Source organism: Vipera berus (assembly GCF_964194415.1).
Source record: "Vipera berus genome assembly, chromosome: 3".
NCBI classification, from domain to species: Eukaryota; Metazoa; Chordata; class Lepidosauria; order Squamata; family Viperidae; genus Vipera; species Vipera berus.
In genome coordinates, this window is record NC_138204.1 from 191,131,113 (window position 1) to 191,156,193 (window position 25,081).

Genomic DNA, 25,081 nt, shown 5'->3' on the forward strand with positions numbered 1-25,081 from the left:
ATATTTTGCATTTGTGAGAATATTGGTGCTTTTGGTAAGTTTCCAGTGTTGCCAGTCATAGTTTTCTCAGAAGTTACATCACATCTGCCCAGCAACAGTATTGGAGCCAGATGTTATGCAATGATTTGTTTATGTATCTTTCACATACGTACACCAAGCCCTACATAGCTAGTAAAACATTGGGACCACATTCTACATTTGGGGGGGAGGGAGGGAAATTAAACCTTCTGGGATTGTTTTCCTTGGAGATTTAGAATCCATTTGGAAATGGCACATTTCCCAAATGTGGGAAAATTAGATTTAGAAATATGAAAGACTATTGACTTTGACATGGACATATGGTACCAGTGAAGTCTAGGCTAAACTGTACAAGACTTAATTATTTTCATCTTTTTAAATTTATATTTACATTTTATTGACCCAAAGTTAATAGTGATCGAGATGCATACAATTGTCAAAAAAAAAGAAAACAATACACAAAAAACATTCTAATGAAAAGGTGCAAGAAATCGCATAAAAACACATAACATATATTATTATAATACACAGTAACAATTCTATATATACTTATCTAATGCAAATATTATTCAAATATGTACATATTTCTAATATATTTATATGACTATCTTTTTATAACCTGTCATATTATGTATAAATGAGTGCCATATTTCATTATACATTCTAAGTATCACTATGAAAAAAAAAAGTCACCTACCAGCCAGAGTTGTAGAAATTGCTCCTGTAACATTGTCAATCTGAAAATACATCTCAGCGCCATCAAGTCTGGGAAATTGTTGAAGGATACTATAGCTGAGCTTTGAATGTAAGGTGCTGGGATCATCGCGATCAAAAGCAGTAACATACATGAAAGGCTTTCCTGTGTGTGTGTTTTTTAAAAGAAAATAAACACAGTTTGGAAATGGAAGTCTCACTTAGCCCCAAAGAAGAATCACTATCAACATACATACCAACAAACGGAGCACTCTTAAGCATATTTTTTTAGTTAGAAACATCAAGAAAAGGTCAGGACTGCCTTTAGATATTTTAGTATTTTAACGGGGAGGGTGTATCTTTTTCACATGGTTGACTTTTGATTTGTAAGACCTTGGGAACATTCCTTTCTTTTAATAATTTTTCACTGGCTCTCTTATTCTATATCCTTTACATGTCAACTGTTACAACTTTTAGCCATTTTTCCCCATCTGCTTCTTAAGCCTAATATTTCAACAAACCCAAAAGTGGACAAGAAGAAAAGTGGTTTAGGAAAGTTTGAATTAAGTCTACTTGGGCGGAAATTGGAATAGTACTATAGCTCTTCAGTCAAAGCTGCAAAGGCATCTTTGGGGTTTCACCTCGATCCCTGAAATAGTTATACAAATTTAGGAGAAAAACATGCCGTCCAATTTTATCTGGTGCTTTGTCTTTAAAGGCATGCCCAATAAAGAGGCATCCGGGATGCATATTAAATTTGGATCATCAAAATGGCTAGCTTCTTCAAAAATAGCTCTGTATGTTTTTCAGGAGCTTGGCCTGTTTGTTATAGTCTCCCATGGTTGCTTGGGAGACTATATATATTCAGTTTCATGTTTAATATTTAAAATTTCGTGAAGCTCAAAGTAAATATGGAAACAACTACCTGGTAGGGAGTGTTGTCTAACTTTGCCAGAGTAGGCTGATTGATTAAATTGGGGTGCGTTGTCATTGATATCCACAACATTTATGATGATAGAATAGGGTCCTTGCACACTATTGCCATTTTGATTTAGACCTTCCAACTAAAGTGAGAAAGAGGTGGAGAAAAACAATATTAAAACAAAATATTTCCATAAAACAATACACTGTCTCCTTCCTGTTTGAATTGGCTTGCCAGGTTTCCCAGCCACATGTCTTCATGAAGTGTCAGCCAACAATTCCCATCATTACCAATCAGTATGGCTCAAAATGTTGGAAACTGAGATCTAATGAATCTCACAAGGCCAGAATAAACACTCCTGAGTTAGTCAGCTATTAGCTACAACAAAATTATAAGTGTTGCAGATAATATGGCAACGTTACCACTTACGTGATTGTTTCTCAATTTTTGGGGATTTTAATTCTGGGACTGCAACTCTCAGAATTCCCTAGCCAGTATGGGGAATAATTAGCTAGTGATGGTTAAAGATGTAGTAAATCATCTGTATATATTTATGAAAGAGAGGTTGTGAATGATCCTTCAAAACGACTCTGTTTCTGCATAGGCAACAAACAAAATAAAGTACGGTATATAAATTCATGGGGGGTTGGAATAAAATGAGTATAAACCAGAATGTTGATTTCTATAAGATTTCCTGTGCCAGGAAAATGTACGTAAGAAAGAACCTCAAGGAAATTAATGCTAAAGTTTTCACACATTTTTATAAAATGCCTGTATGTTAAGGAAAGTTGAAGAAGTAATAATGGATATTATTTTTTGGATGAAAACTGGAGAACAAGAAGTCAAAACAAAATAATAGATCACAGTACTGTATCACTGATCTGAAACTTCTTGATCAAGATTAAGAGGATCAAGCATTGAAATGACTGAATTGAAGAGAATAAAGGAGTTATAATAACATGTACCTGTCCATAGCTCAGGGAAGGTATGACAGGAAACCACAGACAGGGAGCAAAAGTCTTGCTAAATACAGTCTCTTTCTAAATGTACTTGGTGAGCAATGACATTGTAACAACTTCTGCTTTTTATTTACTTTTGTGCAAACAGCTTTTTTTTTTAAATTCCATTTATATCCCGCCCTTCTCCGAAGACTCAGGGCGGCTTACAAGCTTAGCAGTAGCCTTCATTCTATGTATATGCCTGCTTATTAGGGCTTTCACACACCCCCAAGCGGCATTATTACAAAGTCAGCTTAATTGCCCCCAACAATCTGGGTCCTCATTTTACCTACCTCGGAAGGATGGAAGGCTGAGTCAACCTTGAGCCTGGTGGGATGCGAACCTGCACTAATTGCAGGCAGCTGGTGTTACTTAAGGAGGCATTAGCCCACTGCTCCACCAAGGCTCACCAAGGCTGTATTTCCTTCCTGTCTAATCAACTAAACTAAAGTATAAAGGCACGTTGAATAAATCATTTGGGGTTCTTCCAGCTTTATAGGAGGACCCTCCTTTGTCCAGATCTGAATAAATGTGTGACTCAGAGAGAACTGAACTCTGATTCTTTGTGCAGGGCCAGACCTAGTACTCCTGCTCAACAAACTAAGGCTAGATTTGAGCTAATTTGCATGTCCCCATCAACTAATATTGCAATTCATTTTCGAAATTTCTCATCTGCTTATTCCTAGTCTTGTCTGCTTCTCTCTTGTCAAGGTTAAAACAATAGTAATCAACAGGCTAAGAAAGCAGGATTTGTGAAATGGATAATGGGCCTCCATTAAGCAAATTGGCAGTGCTCTCCCATTGTTGTAAATAGCTTTCGTTGTCTAATGTCAGTGTTTCTCAGCCTCAACCACCTTAAGATATGTAGACTTGAACTCCCAACATGGGAGGGGAATTTTGATAATTGAAGTCTATGCAACTTAAAGTTGCTAAGGCTGAGAAATAATGATCCATGGGGAAATGAAACAGCCACAGAAAGGGATGATTGGAGAAAGAGTGAGATTTTTTTGGAGAAGAAGAGACCAGTATGGGAAAGAGAGAAATAGGTCATAATGGGTAGGGGGAGTAAATAAGAGTGGAATTATAGTTTTGCAGAAATTAGAGGGATGGTAGAGAGCATTCCATTTATTTTATTTTTGCAAGTGTAGTTGACATTATTTGCCTCTCAGTCATTATTAATTCTGTGGGCAATAAATTGGACAGGGTACCCCAAATCATTTTATGCGGTCAAAGCCCCCCAGAATATGCTACTGAATATGCTACTTTCAATGGCAAGGCACTAAATTAAGTGATATTTAGTTCTTTCTCTATAAATAGAGAAAGCAATATTAACATTTAACAAACTTATTTTATTGGGGGGACCCCCAATAAAGCCCTCAAAATACTGCAAGGATGAGCAAAGTTTTCAGTCTTGTCTTTTACAATATAATTACTATATTGTTGTTACAGTATGTACTCTGCCTGAAAGCCTAAAGAAAGCTTTTAAAATTGTCAGTTTCCTACAACTAATATCCACTCCTACTATGAACACCATGGTTCTGAAAGGGGTAATATTATTTTGCATTTTTATATGGTTAATGCTTGTTGATAAATTTAGGTTCTGAGATGTTAAAATGTTATACATGAATGGTGAGTTTTATTTTAATTGTATTTCTCTTCCCAATTGTGGCATGTTGTTGTTGTTAGTTGCGAAGTCGTGTCCGACCCATCGCAACCCTATGGACAATGTTCCTCCAGGCCTTCCTGTCCTCTACCATCTTCTGGAGTCCATCTAGGCTCACACCTACTGCTTCAGTGACTCCATCCAGCCACCTCATTCTCTGTCGTCCCCTTCTTCTATTGCCCTCAATCTTTCCCAGCATTAGGCTCTTCTCCAGTGAGTCCTTCCTTCTCATTAGGTGGCCAAAGTATTTGAGTTTTAGCTTCAGGATCTGGCCTTCTAAAGAGCAGTCAGGGTTGATCTCCTCTAGGACTGACCGGTTTGATCGCCTTGCAGTCCAAGGGACTCGCAGGAGTCTTCTCCAGCACCATAGTTCAAAGGCCTCAATTCTTTGGCGCTCAGCCTTTCTGATGGTCCAACTTTCACTGCCATACATTGCAACTGGGAAGACCATAGCCTTGACTATACGCACTTTTGTTGACAGGGTGATGTCTCTGCTTTTTAGTGTGCTGTCTAGATTTGCCATGGCTTTCCTCCCGAGGAGCAAGCGTCTTTTAATTTCTTGGCTACAGTCCCCATCTGCAGTGATCTTGGAGCCCAGGAAAATAAAATCTGTCACTACCTCCATTTCTTCCCCATCTATTTGCCAGGAGTTGAGAGGGCCGGATGCCATGATCTTGGTTTTCTTAATGTTTAGTTTCAACCCAAGTTTTGCACTCTCCTTCTTCACCTGCAACAAGAGGCTCTTTAGTTCTTCTTCACTTTCTGCCATTAGAGTGGTATCATCTGCATATCTTAGGTTGTTGATGTTTCTTCCGGCAATCTTAATTCCAACTTTTGATTCATCTAGCCCTGCCTTTCTCATGATGTGCTCTGCATATAAGTTAAATAGGCAAGGCGACAGTATACAGCCTTGCCGGACTCCTTTCCCAATTTTGAACCAATCAGTGGTTCCGTGTCCAGTTCTCACTGTTGCTTCTTGGCCCGCATATAGATTTCTCAAGAGACAAATAAGATGGTCTGGTATGCCCATCTCTTTAAGGACTTGCCAGAGTTTGTTATGATCCACACAATCAAAGGCTTTAGCATAGTCAATGAAGCAGAAGTAGATGTTTTTCTGGAACTCTCTAGCTTTCTCCATGATCCAGCGTATGTTAGCAATTTGATCTCTAGTTCCTCTGCCTCTTTGAAATCCTGCCTGTACTTCTGGTAGTTCTCGATCCACATACTGCTGGAGTCTAGCTTGTAGAATTTTAAGCATAACTTTACTAGCATGAGAAATGAGTGCAATGGTGCGATAGTTTGAACATTCTTTGGCACTGCCTTTCTTTGGAATTGGAATGTAAACTGATCTTTTCCAATCCTGTGGCCACTGTTGAGTTTTCCAAATTTGCTGGCAAATTGAGTGTAGCACTTTTACTGCATCGTCTTTTAAGATTTTGAATAGCTCAGCTGGAATACTGTCACCTCCACTAGCTTTGTTGTTGCTCAGCTTTTCTAAGGCCCACTTCACTTCACATTCTAGGATGTCTGGCTCGAGGTCAGTGACCACCTCATTGTGATTATCAGGGACGTTAAGCTCATTCTTGTATAGTTCTTCTGTGTAATTTTGCCACCTCTTCTTAATCTCTTCCGCCTCTGTTAGGTCCCTGCCATTTTGGTCCTTTATCATGCCCATTTTTGCATGAAACGTTCCTTTCATCTCTCCAATTTTCTTGAAAAGATCTCTGGTCCTCCCTATTCTATTGTTTTCTTCTATTTCTTTGCATTGTTCATTTAAGAAGGCATTCTTATCTCTTCTAGCTATTCTTTGGAATTCTGCATTTAATTGGGCGTATCTTTCTTTTTCTCCCTTGCCTTTCGCTTCCCTCCTTTCCTCAGCTATTTGCAAAGCTTCCTCAGACAGCCATTTTGCTTTCTTGCATTTCTTTTTCTTTGGGATGGTTTTGGTTGCTACCTGTTGTACAATGTTGCGAACCTCTGTCCATAGTTCTTCAGGCACTCTGTCTATCAGATCTAATTCCTTAAATCTATTTGTCACCTCTACTGTATATTCAACAGGGATATGATTTAATTCATACCTGACTGGCCTAGCGCTTTTCCCTACTTTCTTTAATTTAAGCCTAAACTTTGCAACAAGAAGCTCATGGTCTGAGCCACAGTCAGCTCCTGGTCTTGTTTTTACTGACTGTATAGAGCTTCTCCATCTTTGGCTGCAGAGCATATAGTCAATCTGATTTCTGTGTTGACCGTCTGGTGATGTCCATGTGTAAAGCCGTCTCTTGGGTTGCTGGAAAAGAGTGTTTGCTATGACCATCGTATTCTCTTGACAAAATTCTATCAGCCTGTGCCCTGCTTCATTTTGTACTCCAAGGCCAAACTTGCCTGTTATTCCCGTTATCTTTTGGCTTCCTACTTTAGCATTCCAATCCCCCATGATGATAAGGACATCATTTTTGGGTGTTAGTTCTATAAGGTGCTGTAGGGCTTCATAGAACCGGTCAATTTCATCCTCTTCAGCACTGGTGGTTGGGGCATAGACTTGGACTACTGTGATATTGGATGGTTTGCCTTGGATTCGAACTGAGATCATTCTGTCATTTTGAGGATTGTATCCCAGTACTGCTTTTCCTATTTTTTTATTGACTATGAAGGCTACTCCATTTCTTCTGAGGGATTCTTGCCCACAGTAGTATACCTGATGGTCATCTGAATTAAATTCACCCATTCCTGTCCATTTTAGTTCGCTGATACCTAAGATGTCGATGTTTAGTCTTGTCATCTCTTGTTTGACCACGTCCAGCTTTCCTTGATTCATGGATCTTACATTCCAGGTTCCTATGGAGAAAAAATCTTTACAGCATCGGACTTTCCTTTCACCACCAGACATATACACAGCTGAGCGTCCTTTCGGCTTTGGCCCAGTCGCTTCATTCTTTCTGGCGCTACTAGTACTAGTCCTCTGCTCTTCCCCAGTAGCATATTGGACGCCTTCCGACCTGAGGGGCTCATCTTCCAGCGTCATATCGTTTTGCCTTTTAGTACTGTCCATAGGGTTTTCATGGCAAAGATACTGGAGTGGTTTGCCATTTCCTTCTCCAGTGGATCACGTTTTGTCAGAACTCTCTGCTATGACCTTTCCGTCTTGGGTGGCCCTGCACGGCATAGCTCATAGCTTCATTGAATTACGCAAGCCCCTTCGCCACGACAAGGCAGTAATCCATGAAGGGGAATTGTGGCATATTGTGCTATATTTTCTGTTCTTACTATTTTTTTTTAATACGTTGGTCATCATGACCTGAATTACCAGATTAAAAATAAAATAAACGATCAACCCATCCATCCATCCATTCTTCCATACAAACATAAGCACTAGACTAGAAGAAAGTTACCGGTTTTGTTATGTTTTTAATTATTATTATTATTTTCATTTTAGAAGCCTTCACTCAAACTTTTGGGGGGAAAACAGAGCATTTAATGTCATTTTTGGTTTACCTGTAATGTATATTTTGGTTTTTTTCCCCAGTTTAGAGGCTTATTGACAATCAGGATTCCATCTTTTGGTGTGATCTCTATGAGGTCATTTGTTTCACCGGTCAGCCTCACACTGTAGGTAGGGGGTTGAAATGTAAACTGGTATGAAGAAAAAGAAGAAACTCAGAATACCATTTTTTTTCTTATATAAATCAAATCCCCCCCTGTTCTAGTCTTGTTTTTGTTCTGTTTTAAAAGAGGCAGCATGATTTATTTCCTCTTCCTATATCTTCAATCGTTTTTCAGATTTGTTCCAAAGAAAAGGAAGAGTCAGTATTTCACATTACCCTGTATAAATACTGTGGTCGCACTTTACCCTCTTCAACATAAAATACTTTGTCCTCCAAAGGTCCCTTTGATTGCAAGTCATCTTCAAGAAGGTAAGCAACCTGCAAGGACAAGAAGAGACAGGGTTTATTCATATTTTCCAGATCTTTGGATCAGCCTCCCACCAAAGATCAGAAGACTCCTATCCTATTAGCCATAGACATAGAGGACGGTGAAGACCTAGCTCTTTCCCCTAGCATTGGGATAGGATGGGGGAGTTGAACTGTGAGGATGTTTGGTATGTCTTAATTATGTTGTATGGGTTATTGTAAATCACCTAGAGTCATTGTATGAGTTTGATGGCATATAAGTCCCATAAGTATACAGTATACAGTATATACATAATCTTGATCCACAGCTTTTATTCCCATGTTAGAATCTGATTAAAATTCCAGATTTGTGCATAATTTAGAGCCTCTTCTTGAATCTACCTACAGCACAAACATGTCCTGCCAACATCTTTTTTTGGGGGGGCATGCTCCCATGATATCACCTTCAATTTGTCCTCAGCCCATGACTAAGACAGACGTAAATTGTCTTTAGCTGTACTAATGTAAATAGTACTTTCCTCTTTATCATGGCACTTTTTATCAGTACATTTCTTCCTTCTTCCAGAGCTTCTTTCTCAAGTCGGGAAGTTATAAGAAAAAGTTGCCCTTTGAACAGGGAGTACTATACTACATACCATTCTGAGAACCACACCTAGAAAGGGGCATGAAAATGCCGCAGCAAGATTTCTGCTATCTAGATAACAAATGATTAAAGGATCTGGATATGAGATCATAACTACCAATATCCACAGTATTGTCCCATGCCAGAGGGGAGAGGCATCTTCTCTTCTCTTTGTCCTGAAAGCAGGACAAAGACCAACTGATTGAACCTCAGGAGACTCAGACTGCCTCTTAGGAATAATGTCTTGGTTAAGAGTTATGAATAGGTGGGACAGCCTGACAAGAATGTTAGTGGAATATCTCTCTATAGATGTTTTCAAGTGGAGGCGAAGAGACTTCTATGGGATGGTTTAATGCAGCAGACCCCAATCTTTCTGGTTCCCTGGACTGGCAATGGCAGCAGTGGGTGGTGGTGGTGGCAGGGGGAGAGGATAGTTTCCCACACACAACTTAATCCTGCACATGAGCAAATGGAACTTTGTGTGGTCACCTGCCACTTTCATGGCCCAGTTTCGAATGGACTGAGAACTGGTAGCGGTCCGCAGACCGAGGGATGGGGACCCCTGGTTTATTGAATTCCTGTACAGAGCTTGCAGTTAAACTCAATGGCCTAAATGTCCTGCCAATCCATATTTTCTGTGATTCCATGATTCAGAAAGCTTCCACGTTGGAGACACTGAAAGAGCTAAACACCTATTGGACTTCTGCTAGTATGAAAGAAATGAGAGAATGGCCTGCATTTTTTTCTTCCCTTTCATAACCAGTTTTAAACACATTCCATTCATCTGAATCTAATGAAAAGAAAACAGATTTCCCATCTTCAGGACCATCTGATATAGAAAATCTGAGTCCAAAGGAGGAATGGGAAGGAGAAAGCATCTCAGAATTTAAGTTCTTGTATTCTTGGTTTTGGTTTTCTATGTAGATTACCTCAAACTCCCCTTTGTTTCTACACTGCAATTCTCCATATTTTCAATGTTCAGGTTACATTTCAGTGTACCTTGAAATGATTTGAAATTCTGCTTTGGAAGCAAGCAATTGTTTGAATCCATGACGAAAGAATCTCAGTGTAGAAGTGGGAAAAATGGGATATGTTCCCAAGATAAATCTCCAATAGCTGATCCTAGGTCTAACCAGTCTAATTTCTCACCTTTGACAAATCTAATTTGTATACTCTAGCTCAGGGCTTTTTGATTTGTTTCAGGCTGTAGAACCAATTAAAATATTCCTAGAACTCTGATCTAGCTTTAGAGATAGAGGATTGTCAATAAAAACAAAACATCTGTTCATTTAAACTGATCTGTGCAAATGTATATATTAAAGTTATTGGATTTCACAAAAATACATCTCTTAGCTTTTGTCCTAGAAAGATCTTCTACAAGATAAGTATTAAAAGTAAGCTATTCATTGTAACAGGAAGATTAATGTTTCTAACGTACAGAAATTGAAACTTGCATTTCACAATTACTTGGGAGATTAATGTTTTCACCAAACAAACTCACTCTCAGCAACTGGGATATAATTGCTTTTTTTAAAAGAATTATTTACAGTAATACAAAGATCCTAATAACCTATTGGCACTTGTGTTAAGAATGGACAAAAAGGCTCAAGTCTACTCTATAAAGCTCATTTTTACTGCTATATTTCAAAAGATTTTCTCCCTGGGCTGATCATTGTGACCAGCTTGCCCTAGTACCAATATGGGCCACTCACACTTCTCAATGTGGTCCCCTACACAACCCTGCTCAACAAATAACTTCTCTCTGCCTTTTCTTGCTACCCATTGAAATAATGTTTTTTGTCTTGTGCCAGCTCATGTGGTGCCTGGTTCACAAGCTAGCTGGTGCACTTTGTTTCATTGTTGTCAAGTGCCTGTAATCCAGGTGGTGATTGTGACCTACAGCAGAATTCCAGAATAACAGAAAAGGAAAAGTTGGAAGGGATCTTGGAGATATTCTAATACAACCACGTAATCAAGCAGGAAATCCTATACCATTTCAGAAAAATGTTTTTCAGTCTCTTCTTAAAAAGATCCAGTGTTGGAGCACCTACAACTTCTGAAGGCAAGTTGTTCCATTGATAATTGTTCTAGCTTTCAAGAAATTTATCCTTAGTTCATCTTGATTAGTTTCCATCCATTGCTTCCTGTCTGCCTTCAGGTGTTTTGGAGAATAGGTAGACCCTCTCTTCTTTGTGGCAGAACCTTAGATATTGGAACACTGCTATCATGTCATACCTAGTCCTAGGTAAAGGTAAAGGTTCCCCCGTACATGCGTGCTAGTCGTTTCCAACTCTAGGGGCTGGTGCTCATCTCCGTGGTCATGTGGCCGGCATGTCTAGATGCCAAAGGCACACGGAATGCTGTTACCTTCCCACCCTAGTGGTCCCTATTCCTACTTTTCATTAAAGTAGACATACCCAATTCCTGCAGCCGTTCTTTATATGTTTTATCCTTCAGTCCCCTAATCATCTTTGTTGCTCTTCTCTGTACTCTGTACTCTTTCTTACTCAATCTTTTTTATATTGTGATGACCATGTATGGTCTTACCAAGGTACTAAAAAGTGGTACTAACATTTCATGTGATCTTGATTCTATCCCTCTATTAATGTGTTGGCTTTTTTTGGAAGCTGCAGCACACTGCTAGGTCATATTTTTAAGTAATTGTCCACTAGGACTCCAAGATCCCTCCTACAGTTACTACTATTTTATATCTGTACATTTGGGTTTTTTTAAAAAACAAGTTTTATTGATTTTCCAATTTTACATCCAAATATTTAGGAAGCAACGTGGTGATTGGGTAGTCAAAAGTCCAGTAACAGAATCTTTTTGTACATATCTCAGGTTACATCAGCAAAAAATCCCTCTCTATTTCCCTTAATTACTATATGACAATCAAGTTAATACATTTTTAGTTATAACACGGTCAGTTAAGATATTTATCAATATATTTTTATTTATACTTATCCATGTCCTGTTTTTAAATTTTACCTAATTTCAATTACAGTGCTCCAAATTAGCCTTTAGTATCCGTAATATTGAGCTTTTGGGTAACCCAAATTTCCCCCTATTGTGCATTTGGTTTTTCTTGCCTAAATGTAGAACTTTACTTTTCTCACCACTGAATTTCATTTTTTTTAGATAAAGTCACTGTTCAAGTCTGTTGAGATTCTTCCGGATTTTGAACCTATCTTCTGGAGTGATGGTGTTATCTGCAAATTTGTTGAGTTTCCTTTCTATCATCTCATCTAATCATTGCAGAAGATATTGAAGAGTACAGGGCCTAAGACAGAGCTTTGGGTTACCCCATTGCATACTTCCCCCATATAAATGCGGTGCCATTAAGAGATACATGTTGAGTGTGATTGATCAGCCAATTACAAATCCATCCATTGGTGATTCTGTGTAACCCACATTCTTCTATCTGATGAAGTAGTAGATTATGGTTTACTTTATCAAATACTGAAGTGCAAGTAAATTATATGCACAGCATGTCGCTGGTCCACTAATTTTTCCATATAGTCAAAGAATGCAGTAAGATTTGTCTGGCATGACCTGTTTTTGACAAACTCATGTTGGCTTCTGGTTATGACTTTGTTTGCCTCTAGGTGTTTGCAAATTGTTGCTTGATTATCTTTTCCAGAATCTTCCCAGGTATTGATGTCATGTTGATAGGCCTGTAGTTTCCTGGATCCATTTCCCCTCCCTTTTTTTAAAGATGGGAACCACATCAGCCCTTTTTAAGTCATCTGGTAGTTCCCAATGCTCCAGGATCTTTGAAAGATATGGTTCAGTGGTTCTGAGATCACATCTGCCAGTTTCTTCATAACACTGGGGTGTAATCCATCTGGTCTTGGTGATTTGAACTCATCTTGAGAGGATAGGTATTCTCTTACCATTTTCTTGCTTATTTTGACCTGTGTTCCTAATCTGCACTTTATAGTCTCTCTGTGTGTGTGTGTGTGTGTGTGTGTGTGTGTGTGTGTGTGTGTTTGATAGGTTGGACTGTTTTTTTCCTTTTATGTAAAGACAGATGCAAAAAATGACTTAAGCTGTTCTGTTTTCCCCCTGTTTCCTGTCTAGTCTGTGGTCATTGCCTCATCTAGCCTTACTTACTTGGTTTGTATGTTTATTACAATTTGATTAGTGGGAAGGTAAAAACTAGCATTTTAAAAATAAGTTCTCTGATAAAACAGTGTTTCTTTTAACCATATGGAATTGACAAGTACTCTGCCACTTTCCTCTTCTAACCCTAATAGGAAAAATGATAAAAGGTGGAATTTGTTTTTCTAACCAACCCAAGAAGAGTGTGGGAGGGGAAAACTGGAATCTTTTAATCAAGGCTCCAAGAAATGTCCAGGCACAAGGACAAAGTGGAAAAAGGAGCTGAAACCCAGAATTCTTAAAGCAGTTTCATTTCCACCCAGTTTACACACAAGAAATAAGTAGCTGAAGGCCGTAGTGCAGAAAAAAAAATCCCCTTTGTTATACTTTATGGGGATCAAAGTCTTCAACGTATTCCAAGGATCAAAGAGTAAATTATATATCATTGTGTCAACTCTTCCTAGTCTGTTGGAATAGTTTTATGTGAGCTATAAAATATGAATCATAATGTAGCATAGGAACAATAAAGTGTGGTTCCCTCTAGTTTCTACCTATGTTCCATTTATTGAAAACTGCTTCACAAAAGCTCTGCAAAGAAGAGTTTGAACATCTGTTGAACTTTTGATTCAAAGTATTTGAACTATAAGTGACCAATTCCTGTATGATATCTGATATTAGAGGGAAATTAGCCATTATGACAGAGACATCCATATCATGTTTCCAAGGCAAAAGCTCAGTATAAAAAAATTGAAGGTAATCTTCATCTATAACAGGCATGTTAAACTGCCAGCCCGCGGGCCGAATGCATCATGCCAAAAACGCACCCACCCCATTTCCGGCAATGGGGAAAAAGTAGCGATACAGGAAGTGTGCACAATCTTTATCATCTAGGGGGCAGGTTGTTTATGCTTTTGTCAGAGTTTTTAAATTGTATACCACAAAACCTTAGGGTTTCTTGAGAAAGTGCTATGGTCAAAAGGTTAAAGGCAAAAAATGTTCACTTTTCTAGAGTCAACTGTTTATTATTAGAGCTTTTTGCCTCCTGAATCAAGGCTCCAGGATTTTTTAATTAACAGGTTGTGTAGGCCTAAAGTAATAAATTTCTCCTGCCATACTAACCTTCCAAAAGATGGAGATGGTGAAACAAGAAGAGATAGGATCAGTAATGAATGAATATTAATTGAATTCAAGAGAATCACCGCTATGAAAAACATATGTTGAGATGGGGAGGGAGCAGTAACTTTAAATAAATTGATCAAGTAGAAGGAAAAGACCAAAAAGTTTGAGTGGATGGATTTCCTATTCCTACATATATTTATTATATGATTGTATCCTCATTAATTCATTGTATAAATAGATCACATTTTGTTCTATAAATATTTCACCTCTTTCTTTTTGAGTGTTAGGGGTAGGGCAATGTAGGAAGCAATGTACAGATGTGTGAATACAGAAATGATTTGCAAAGACAGAAATGTACAATATAGAATTATACTGAATGGTATTGATAAGGTATGTTAGAGTTAGCTATATTTCCCTTTTTATATTTTGTTCCAACTTCTTTGGCTTACTACTTCTTATACCTTTTATGCATTTTGCACTTACATACCACAAAATTGAGTTGTATGATGGGTATATATAGATGCTTTAAGCAATACCATGGAACCCCCATCCAAAACATGGTATATACTACCCATCCTTCTTACCCATCCTCAGATTTCTGTGGATACAGAAAACAGAAGTCTTTTTTTGATAGTATAGGTCAGGGGTAGGCAACCTCGGCTCTTTTATGACTCATGGACTATGCTGACTCAGGAATTCTGGGAGTTGAAGTCCATGAGTCATAAAAGAGCCGAGGTTGCCTACCCCTGGTATAGGTATACATGCCCTTCATGCTATTTTGTTTTGTAGTCAACAACGTTAGGCAAAACACAGAGATGGTGTAACAAATAGTAACCCAAAGAAATAAAAATGAGATGCTAAATGGAAAGAACCTGAAGCTAATTTATACCAACAGTATGCCTCTATTGTTTTCTGTTCTTGTAACCATCCTTTCTCTTTTCTAATTATTTATTTAGCTATATTTCTGCAAACATCAAGAATCTTCAAATCTGTTCTGATGCTTTCCACCTGGCATGCAGAAAGTACTATTTTGGCTTCCTTCAAATTTCAACCACAGCAACATGTATACAATGCTACCTAAGTAAGCTTGGGGACAGAGCATTTTGTTGCTTTCAAAGGGCTGGGAGTCATAGTAATAAGAATCAGGACTCCTACTAAGTAGAGAAGAAACAGAACTCATTCTGCTTTCTTAGTCAGGCTAACCTTGTCCAATCTAACTCTGTGCTTTAACCAGGCATTTTGAAAGCTTGACCTATTGCAACAATCATTAAATCTTCAAGAAGTTAAACATGTCAGGCTAAACCTCTATCCCCAATGACTACTACTAAACCTAACAGAATAAATGGAACCTAAATATTTAGAAACATCATTCCTGTCATTACCTATTCCTAAGAGAGAACTTTATCTATCACATTTATAGAGCTGTCCATCTCACACAGTGACACTGGTGGCATATATAATAAAGCCATCAAAGTACTTTAACAGCCAACAACTAATTTATTTTTTTTAAAAAACAAAATTGACAGTAAAACATAGAAAAGAGTGCAATGAATTTATCATATTGCCATCTAGCACACTTCACTCTACGTTGGGTTCCCAAGCTAGTTGACAAAGGGCCTTTCAGAGGCCAAAATAGGGTTGGGGGCCAGCCTCATGATATTGATATTCCACAGGGTGGCAGCCACAGCAGAAAAGGCCTTTCTCCCAAAATCCTCTGGCTGACAGGACCCACCACATACCTCTTTCCTGCATTATGGTCATATGTTACAGGTTGCAAACATTTTGAAAAGAATTAAATGGGTGCTTAACCTGATCCAATGTCTAGCAGTGTGACGACAGAGACTCCCATTGTGCCTGCCTGTCTCACCAGACTTTAAACAAAATTCATATTGAGTAGTGGGTCCGACGCAAGGAAGAGACGCCAGCCGGTGTGTGAGTTCAGCTCTTTATTGGAGGGGGGTAGCGAACTGGGGAATGAGGGTTACCTGGCCTCCTTAAATACCTAGCCAGGTAAGCGGACAGCCAATGGGGTTGGCCTTAGGTTTCCCGCCGAAACTGGGTTTCCCGCCAAAACCGTTCAGGCCAATGCCCCCTGGTGGCTGTTGCTATGCAGGTGCCTGCATACATAACAATTCACTTCTTTGATTTTTCATTAGAAATTGGCATAGTAAAAAAGCAAAGTGATCGGCCATAGGCATAGAATGATTTTCATTTCCAAAGCAGTATCTAGGCCCTACATGAACTCCATAGATTTTCTTAGAAAATCAATGTTGGGGGGCTAGAGCACAATTATTTGTCTCAGGTACTACTTGTCCAGAAAAAAAAGGAGAAAATTCAAGCTGATGGTGAGAATTATCCCCACCAGTTGTCTTCTGACAAAAAGATCTTTTGATTGACTCCACCCTTCAAAGTTATTCCATGACAACCATTTTGTAAAAGTCCCCACAATATGTTCACAGTTCTCCAAGGTTAGTCATCAATACCCAAAATTTTGGGAACTCCTATTTGTATTTCTAAGATTCAGAAGATCCAGAAAGTGATACATTACAATGTAGTAAACTATCATACGCAACCCAGCTGTCCATTCATTAGAGTTGCTTAATTACTCTGATTAGTAGGAGCTATTTGGGATTATTGTCTTGGAATGCTCTCCAACTTTTAAAAAAACAAACATTTGCCCACCTTTAGCAAATGTACACATTTAGAATTAATATAAATATAAATTAGAAATGTATCATGCATCTCAGCATAATGGATATCTGTGAGCAGATGACCTCTGTTTGCCCTGTCTGCTTACCAATTTTTGAAGGTCAGTGATATATCTTCTGCTCTCTTTGCTTATGGTTCTTTATTTTAAAAGCAGACATGGACCAGGCAGCCCTTCAAATAGTTGGATTCCATTAAAAAAGGACAAAAAAGAGGTAATGCTTCTACGGCCATAAGTGGTACTAGTAATTTAGACACAGTCTAAATACTAAACACTAACTCCCACCTGTTTTTTAAAAAAGTGAAACTTGCATATAACAAATGAAAATCAGAAATAAATTAAAGCAAGTTTCAAAATTTCAATGCAGAATGTTAGATACTTGAATTTGCATTCTAGGTTATTGCCATTATTCAACTTGTATATGGTGCTATTTATATAATGTAACAAGGAATACAGAATTTTACATATTAGAGAATGTAAATCCTAACAAGAGATATATATGGGGAAAGCTACTGTACATGTACCAAAAAACAAGAAATAAAATTGCAATTAATATACCCACACAAATAATTCCAAAGAAACGCTAAGGTGATTTCCCTAGGTTGATCAGGTCAGCAAGAGACAGTATCATCATTTGTGATTGGGGGAAACTGAAATAATTTATCATATTTAGATTACAAACATTCCTTTAAAAAAGCAAGCAATGTACTATTTTCCCTGAGTCAATAATTGCCAAAAAAACCCAACTTTTTTCCACTGCATTCAGAATCAGCTCTGTTAAAGGGAAATGAAAGTTTTTTGCCACTTACCTGATGAAGACTAAGGAGACACAGTAAATTTAGTCCATTTGGTTTAAACATCTTGATGAGACTTCCTTTTTAGATTCCTATTAATAGTTGAAATAAATGTCTGAGCAGCAGTTCAAAACTGTGTTAAAATCTGATTCCAGCAAGCATGTTATTCACTTCTGCTTTCAATTGTACCACCCTAGTTTCTTTTCTAGGCAGGAAACCTTTACAGGAATTTGTCTCTCTTTTTATTTGTTTTGTTTTTCAGCGTGGGATTTTTATTTTGAAATAAATATAGACAACAGAAAGGAAGTGAGAAGACACTTGAAAATACCATAAAATTATTACTAAAAGAGAAAAGGAAACCCTTTTGCTTTACACAAACCTGAGCAAACAACCTGGTTAGACCCAAAGTTTCCCTTTGTGTGATGAAGAAAGTGTCATATACCTGAGAATTCTCCTTGTAACAAGAGACTCGGAGAGAATTTTGGATCCAGGACAGTAGTTTGTCCTTCCTCTAAAGATATAACATGGGGGAAAAAGTCTAATGGAAGGTAAAGAGTGGTTCTGTTTGAGACAAATAAGAAAAAAAAATTAAAGGGGGGGAATATTTCTAGAAAAGGCAAAATAATCCAAAATGGTGGAAAGGGCAGGGGCTACCACATACTATATAATAGTGTTAGCACAAGTGCCACTCTAGCTGTTCACTGTTAATTTTATAAAACTGCCTTTCCAACATGGGGGCAGAGGATACTTACATTCAAACCATCCCACCTTTTTTATTGATCCTCTTCATTTATTGGGAAGTTTTCCAATCAACCTACCACTGTCCTACTAGTAGCAATTTGAAATTTAACTCATATATAAAAAAGGAATATGGTCTTAGATAAGTCAAACAAAACGAAAAAAAAATATCTAGCAAAATGCACATGACAACAAATAACATATACAGAGAAGTGGCATATTCTACAATTCAGACCAATAGAACAATCAAACAGGTATCAGGTACTATGTAAAATCTATGGAAGTTGTTAAAAAGATTACATCTTACCTGGGGAATAAAAATTTCAAATTGTTTTAAAATAACACCTTCTTCCTTCACCTCTCTATTCTCCTGGTAATGTCTCAGAATATCTGGAGATTTTTACATGTAATCAAACATTAACTTTCTACAGTGACAACCCCTGATCTGTAACATCAGGGTGTGGTTTACAACAGCAACTGCAGCAATAAAATATGAAAAAGCTAAGTACATTTTCCATGTGTCCCTCCTTGCAAACTTATATTTTCCTTTTTTAAAAAAAAATAAATTAGAGATTGTGAACAAACAAGTTTAGAAGGTATTATTTTAATAGATTTGTTAAGTAACTTAATTAACATAATAATGACCTTGATTAATTTAGACCTGGACATAACTCATGCTGCTGATATATTTGACTGTAGGACAACACCTGGAGAACAGTTCTTTAAATCCAAGGACACTGCTTGTAAAATAAATATGTGAGGAGTTCTTGGTGGTCTCTGAGCTTGGTTGTTTTCTTGCAGATATTTCATTACCCAAATTAGGTAACTTAATTAGTGCTAGTAAGGGGTTTGCTCTCAGTTTATGTTCTACTGAGTTGTCCTGTCAAGGTTGGTGGGGGGTGGTCTTAGAGGTTGTTTGGTTGGGCTGTTTAATATTAGCTTGTTTGAAAGTTCCTTGAGTGGGCTATTGTTTAGTTCTTGATTGTTGGTCTGATGTTAATTTTGGAGTTAATCTATGGTCATCTAGGTGCTGATTGCTGGTGGGGAGGTGTTCTGATCTTTTTTTTTCCTTTTTGGCGTTGATTGTCTCTTTTGCCTAGTATGTAGATATTGTTCATCTGTCTATTGATGGCACATCATTAAATAAATATGTTCCTCGCTTGAACCCTGAAGATATGACTGTCAAAAGACGGTTCATAACATTAGAAATGCCAAACTGCAGACAATTGTTTGTTACAATATCTTTCAACATTGCGTGACAAATGTCATAAGTGAATGAGGCTCAAAACTTCTGGAAATAAGCAATCCTTTTCCAAACTTGGCAAATAACCTGAAAATTGCTTGGGTGAATGAATAGAAATGGGGTATATTCCTATTCCCAAAATAGCAATCAGGAAGTAGACCAAAAGCATTATAGAGAAAGTCAATTTCTTTCCTGCTATGTAAAGTATTGGATACATTGAAACGGAAGATGAAATGTTTAAAAAAGATTATTCAGAAGTGTTTTCACCTTGCCAACAGGCTTTAATAAAGTTATTACATCACAAGCAGTTACTGCTCAACAAAGAATTTTAACACCTTTAATCAGAATTATTCCTTTCAAATATGGCTCGTTTTATTTCACCCTGATGGAAGTGATTAAAAAAACCAATTATTTACTGCAATATTGCCACACTGCATTTTCCAGTAGTATAGTGCTCCTGTTCCTTTAATTAAAGCTAACTTTAAAAGTCCAAGTTATTTTATACCTTCCTGTTCATTACTGAATAGTCTCATAAAAAATTTCTCCTTAGTGCCAAACTCTAGTTCAGTCAAAAGAAAGTAAATACAGGGATAATATTTTTTCTTGCTGTTTAAACACTCCGTTTTTTATAGATAAAAGTATGATAGTTTTTAATGTTTAAAAAGATGGCAGGAGAATAGCCTGATTGATTTCATTTAAGTTCTTCCCACATAGAGGCAGGGAAAAGATAAACATAGGCTTTTAATTTTGATTTTGGAGAGAAAAACATTACAACAATGGTTATTCTCTATATGCTGTGTGATCCTGACTACTTGGCTGTTTCTCCTAAGAGAGCACACATCACAATAGCTAAAGATGGATCCCTGCACCTAGGATCAAGGAGAAGATTTATTGGGACACACACACACCCTCCAAATCTGTTGCTCATCAATTCAGGAAATATTGGCCTTCAGAAATCTAAGAGTCTCATCTGAGTGCCCATGTTAATTATATTTTAGAAATTAGTAAGCTGAAACTGAAAGTGATGAAGGAATGTGCCGTTAGGCTTCCATTTAGGACCACTAATGGGGCAAAAACAGTTTTGATGGGAACACAGCCTACTCTACTCTAAGTAACAACCTTCTGAAGAAAAGCCACCTTCTGAAAGATTATTTAGTTGATAAATTTCCATAATTAAAGCAACTGCAGAGTATAGGAAAATTAATTAAAAGGCAAATATGAAGGAGACCGTGGATATTAGGACATAAAACCTATAAAATAATCCAAATCAAGAATTTTTATAGCTCTAAGCGAAAGAAAAATTGCAGCAAAAATCTCTTTCTCTCTCAGTCACATTTTTGAGTGTGAGTGATGAAAACACACTGAGCAGTAAGATGTTTAATGCTTGAGTCAGTTTTTCCATATACAACTTTTCTCATGCTTATGTTTCCTCTGCCATCTATTAGCTTTCTTCTTGCTTTTTTTTCTTGCCTCAGTTGATCTCTGTTTCTCTGTTAATGTTGCTAATTTCTCCATTTCTCTGTAATATCAAACGTGTTTTCCCTTTTTATATTTATTTGTAGGATGGAAATTTGCCTAGTTTTTATTAACTTATTAAGAAATAATTAAAGGCTTTTGTAAGCTATGAATTAATTTTAGCCAGCATTATTAGTTGTGTCTTTGTCTGCTAGAAATAACATTTGTTTAACATCTGCAAGCAAGAGCTAGAGAGGTCTACCACAAACATGCTATAGGCTGGCCATAAATGTCTCCCACGTAGACTAGCTTTAACACTCAGCTAAGACACCTTGCAAACAAATGCATTACTGGAATCATAGAAGTATCGTAATTAGCTTAAGCAACAGTCAGAGGGCTTCAGACAAGGGCATGGAGGTAAGGAGAGCTCATTTTTAGCTTAGTAAGAAACACACCACAAGGTAGTCAACTTTTATGATAATGAAATGTGATTAAATAGGCAATGGGGTATTAAGAGATGGCCTTGCTTTATGTGCATGTCTGAGTATCATGCAATTTTGTGACCAATCAGCAATTCTCTTACTTTTGTTTCCCATATGAAATTGTATTTTAAAAAATTGTGCCTGATTTCTGGTGTGCTCCTTGGATATGAAACACTTATATTAATATTAATATTTAAACACATTTCAACATCCTCTTATGCTTCTGTATAGAAATAAACAAGATTTTGTTGTTCCTTGATCCTGTGTCCAAGGTGGCTTCTTCACAATGGGTTCCCACACTTAGCCAGCCTTCTGGGCAACGTATCTGTGGACAACACCAAGCTAACCACTTTTCTAACTTAAATGGGGATGTAACAGTCCCAAGTTTTATTCATATTCTTTGTAAAATGTGATGCAACTGGAGGAGTATCTTTTATTTATTCCTTTGAAATAGTGTAACCACTCTTCCATTTTTAAACTTAAATAGTCACCATTTTATTTATTTTTTTAAAAAACCAGCCTTAATTTCTTAACAGGAGACTATTCCGATGCTCAAATACTTATAAAATATTGTAAATATGAAAGAAAACAGAATTTATGTTGTTATGGGCTCAGTCCCCTCTTCTCTAAGCAGGGAGGGGATTAAGGAACAGAGCTGACAGATTTAAATTTCTTGGATGAAAGAGAAGTCAGTAGATTTATGATCGTTTATAAATCTGTTTCATTTGAAAATATACAAGCAGAGTATAGTGGAGGCAAACAGGCCCTTGCAGTCCATAGTTCAATGGCTGATTCTGCGTCAAACTTGGAAAAGAATATCTGTATCAGCCAACTTCAACGAGACCTCCCAGTTCATACCCCAGATGAAATGACATCCTGTCTTCCTGGCTGCTTCCAACTTCCATTAAAAAACTAAAATGAGGCTGTGGGCATATCCACACTTACTGTTCAGGCTACTCCTCTCTTTTCCAGAAAAGTAATTGCAAAACATTTTCTCAACATCTCTCCATCCCCTTTCCATATTCTGGGAGATAAATATAGGGGGGAAAAACCCTCAGGAAACTCAACACTACCCTTGTGGCATGGATGCCCTAGAAACCACAGCCTGTGTTCTTCTGTTGCAGGATCCAACCTGGGTCGGTCACAGGGACCACTGTGTGTTCTTTTGTACTGTCAGTTCTACAGGATAGTTTGATGTATCTGAGTGCTGAGGATGAAATTCTTGATTCACATCTCAGATAACTGGAAAAAGGTGAAAAGAACTGCCCGTGATGATGATAGAGACAGGGAGAAAGCTAAAAAAATAATAATAATGAAATTTTGCTGGAATTCCAGTCAACAACATTTAACCAAAAAGCAAACATTTTACTGATTATGCTTTTACTATATCCATTGCAAGACTGAAAACAAAAGCTATCCTTTATCTATTTATTTACTTGGTTCATATCATACCTTTATTTTAGCACAACTTATGGTGGTGCTGTCTCCTCCTGTTTTCCCCACAACACAACATTGTGAGATGGGTTGGGATGAGAGAGGGAGCAGTTGCTCCAAAATCACCCAGCCACCTTCCAAGCTAAAGAAAGCTAACATTGTCGCTGCCTTCTGAAAAACAGACAATCCGCCACTGGGGTTAGCGTGCAACAAATTCAAGGGCTATAGGCCAAACTGATAGGCTCACTCAAGGCAACCTAACATGGAAATGTGTGCTTACCCAGCATAGAGGAAAAATACACACTAAGCATGAGTGGAGGATGAACTGAGAACAACGTCTTCCATTTCTGCACTCCAGAAGCCATTGCCAAACAGTTCAGATGACTCAGATGTAAGCCCGACTCTATCTTGCTTCTCTAACTTTTCTGTTCCCCAGTAAGTCATGTAAATCAGTCATTAAATAATATTAGAAATAGTTACTTATATTATTTAATTATATAAGTGATTAAGGAATTATAAAAATAAGTTAGGACTTAAAGTAATCACTAAGCTGTGGTTCCAGGCCATCAAGAAAACATCTAATGTTTCTTACACATGCTTGTATGCACACAAACACACAGACCAGAATGACCTCCTGCTGATATAATAACAAAATAACAGAAGGGACTTTGGAGGTCTTCTAGTCCAACCCCCTGCTCAAGCAGGAGACTCTATACCTTGGTGAAGGCCTCTATAGAAAAACCTCAGGAGCTTTCTTATGGTGTATACTTGGTCAAGAGTGGCTTGCAACATACTGTTTTGGGCAAAAATGCCCAACCTGAAATGACAGGATTTCTTGGTGAGAGAAATCATCTTCATATGGAAAGTGCCAAGTTCAACTCCTGGCCTCGCCAGTCAAAATAATCCAATAGGAGGTCATGGGAAGCAGCCTCTGCAAGAAACTTCAGAAAGTTGCTAGAAATGTGGTATTTTAGAAAGCAATGGAATGCATCTCTGTGGACTTGTAAATAGTTCATATACACCAAACTATTTAAACTCAGCTGTAGATATGTTTTATAAATACATTTTGTAAGTTGGATAAAAATGAGACATATTGGGAAGGAGGAAATCTCATGAATGAAAGAACATATAGGAGTCCCAGGATAATGTTTCAGGATTCAATCTGGGTAGGTCCTGAAGATGGGCTCCAGCATGAGTCCCAAAGCTCGGAAGACTAAACCTCTGGTCCTGGTAACCGACCCAGATTGGATCCTGCAGGAGAAAATCTTTTTAGTATGGTGAGTTTGTTAAGAAGCAACTACTGAAAATGTGTAGTGGTTTATAGAACTATATACCTGCAGGGTTCCTCAAGCAACATCTACTGCTATTCACTGCCCACTACTAGTGCAACAATAATAGGTAGCCATACAGCTTTCTACTCAGAAACCTCCCACGAAGAAAAGTCCACCATCTTCCAAGGCAGTGTGTTCCACAATCAGTTGGCAGTGCTGTTACTAAGAACAAAATAATATTGACATGCATAGCCCTCCAGCACACAAAATATTGCTGTATGCAGTTCTTGGCATTCCTTACCACGACCCACACTAGCTTGAACTCTGGGAACCACAGCTCAGCAAATAACTGGCAAATCACAGATTTCCCCATCCAAAAATGGACAAACATCTGCTCTGCTGGAAGATAGCATCTGCAGGTCTTTGGGAGGTCTTCCTTGTTTGCTGTAAGAAAAAAAAATATCCCTATGGTAGAGAAATTCTGCTAGAGATATTGTGGAGGTTTTGTGTAGGAAATGTTTTAAAAAGAGTATTGAATGTGAAAAATCTCAGAGGGGCACACTGATGGATTAAGGCAGGGGTCTCCAACCATGGCAACTGTAAGACTGGTGGACTTCAACTCCCAGAATTCCTCAGCCAGCAAAGCTTTGTCCATTTTGGGATGGGGAATCTGTGACTTGCCAATTATTCTGGGAGTTGAAGTCCACCAGTCTTAAAGTTGCCAAGGCTGAGGACCCCTGGATTAAAGAACACAGCTAGCTCATTCTTGGTCTTATGTTTCTGGGGGACTCATATGTTTCTGCCACACAGTCTCTTAATGATAATCTACCACAATGTTGGTCAAATTTTTCCAATTATGAACCACTAAATAAATGTTCAGAAATTACAGGACCACCCAGTTAAGCAAACAATT

At 37.8% G+C, this 25,081-nt stretch overlaps 1 protein-coding gene across 1 annotated transcript in view; it reads right to left on the reverse strand.

Annotated features, from left to right (window-relative positions):
- CDH17 (cadherin 17) overlaps positions 1 to 17,611 on the reverse strand; it is a gene marked incomplete at its 5' end in the record, with an annotated part of 35,087 nt that extends 17,476 nt beyond the window's left edge. Inside the window, 5 exons of the mRNA XM_081322518.1 lie at positions 716 to 877; positions 1,637 to 1,775; positions 7,787 to 7,924; positions 8,113 to 8,214; positions 17,561 to 17,611. Coding sequence (XP_081178644.1) covers positions 716 to 877; positions 1,637 to 1,775; positions 7,787 to 7,924; positions 8,113 to 8,214; positions 17,561 to 17,611 — 592 coding nt within the window. The remainder of the gene's footprint in view (positions 1 to 715; positions 878 to 1,636; positions 1,776 to 7,786; positions 7,925 to 8,112; positions 8,215 to 17,560) is intronic.
- Between the last annotated feature and the right edge of the window lie 7,470 nt (positions 17,612 to 25,081).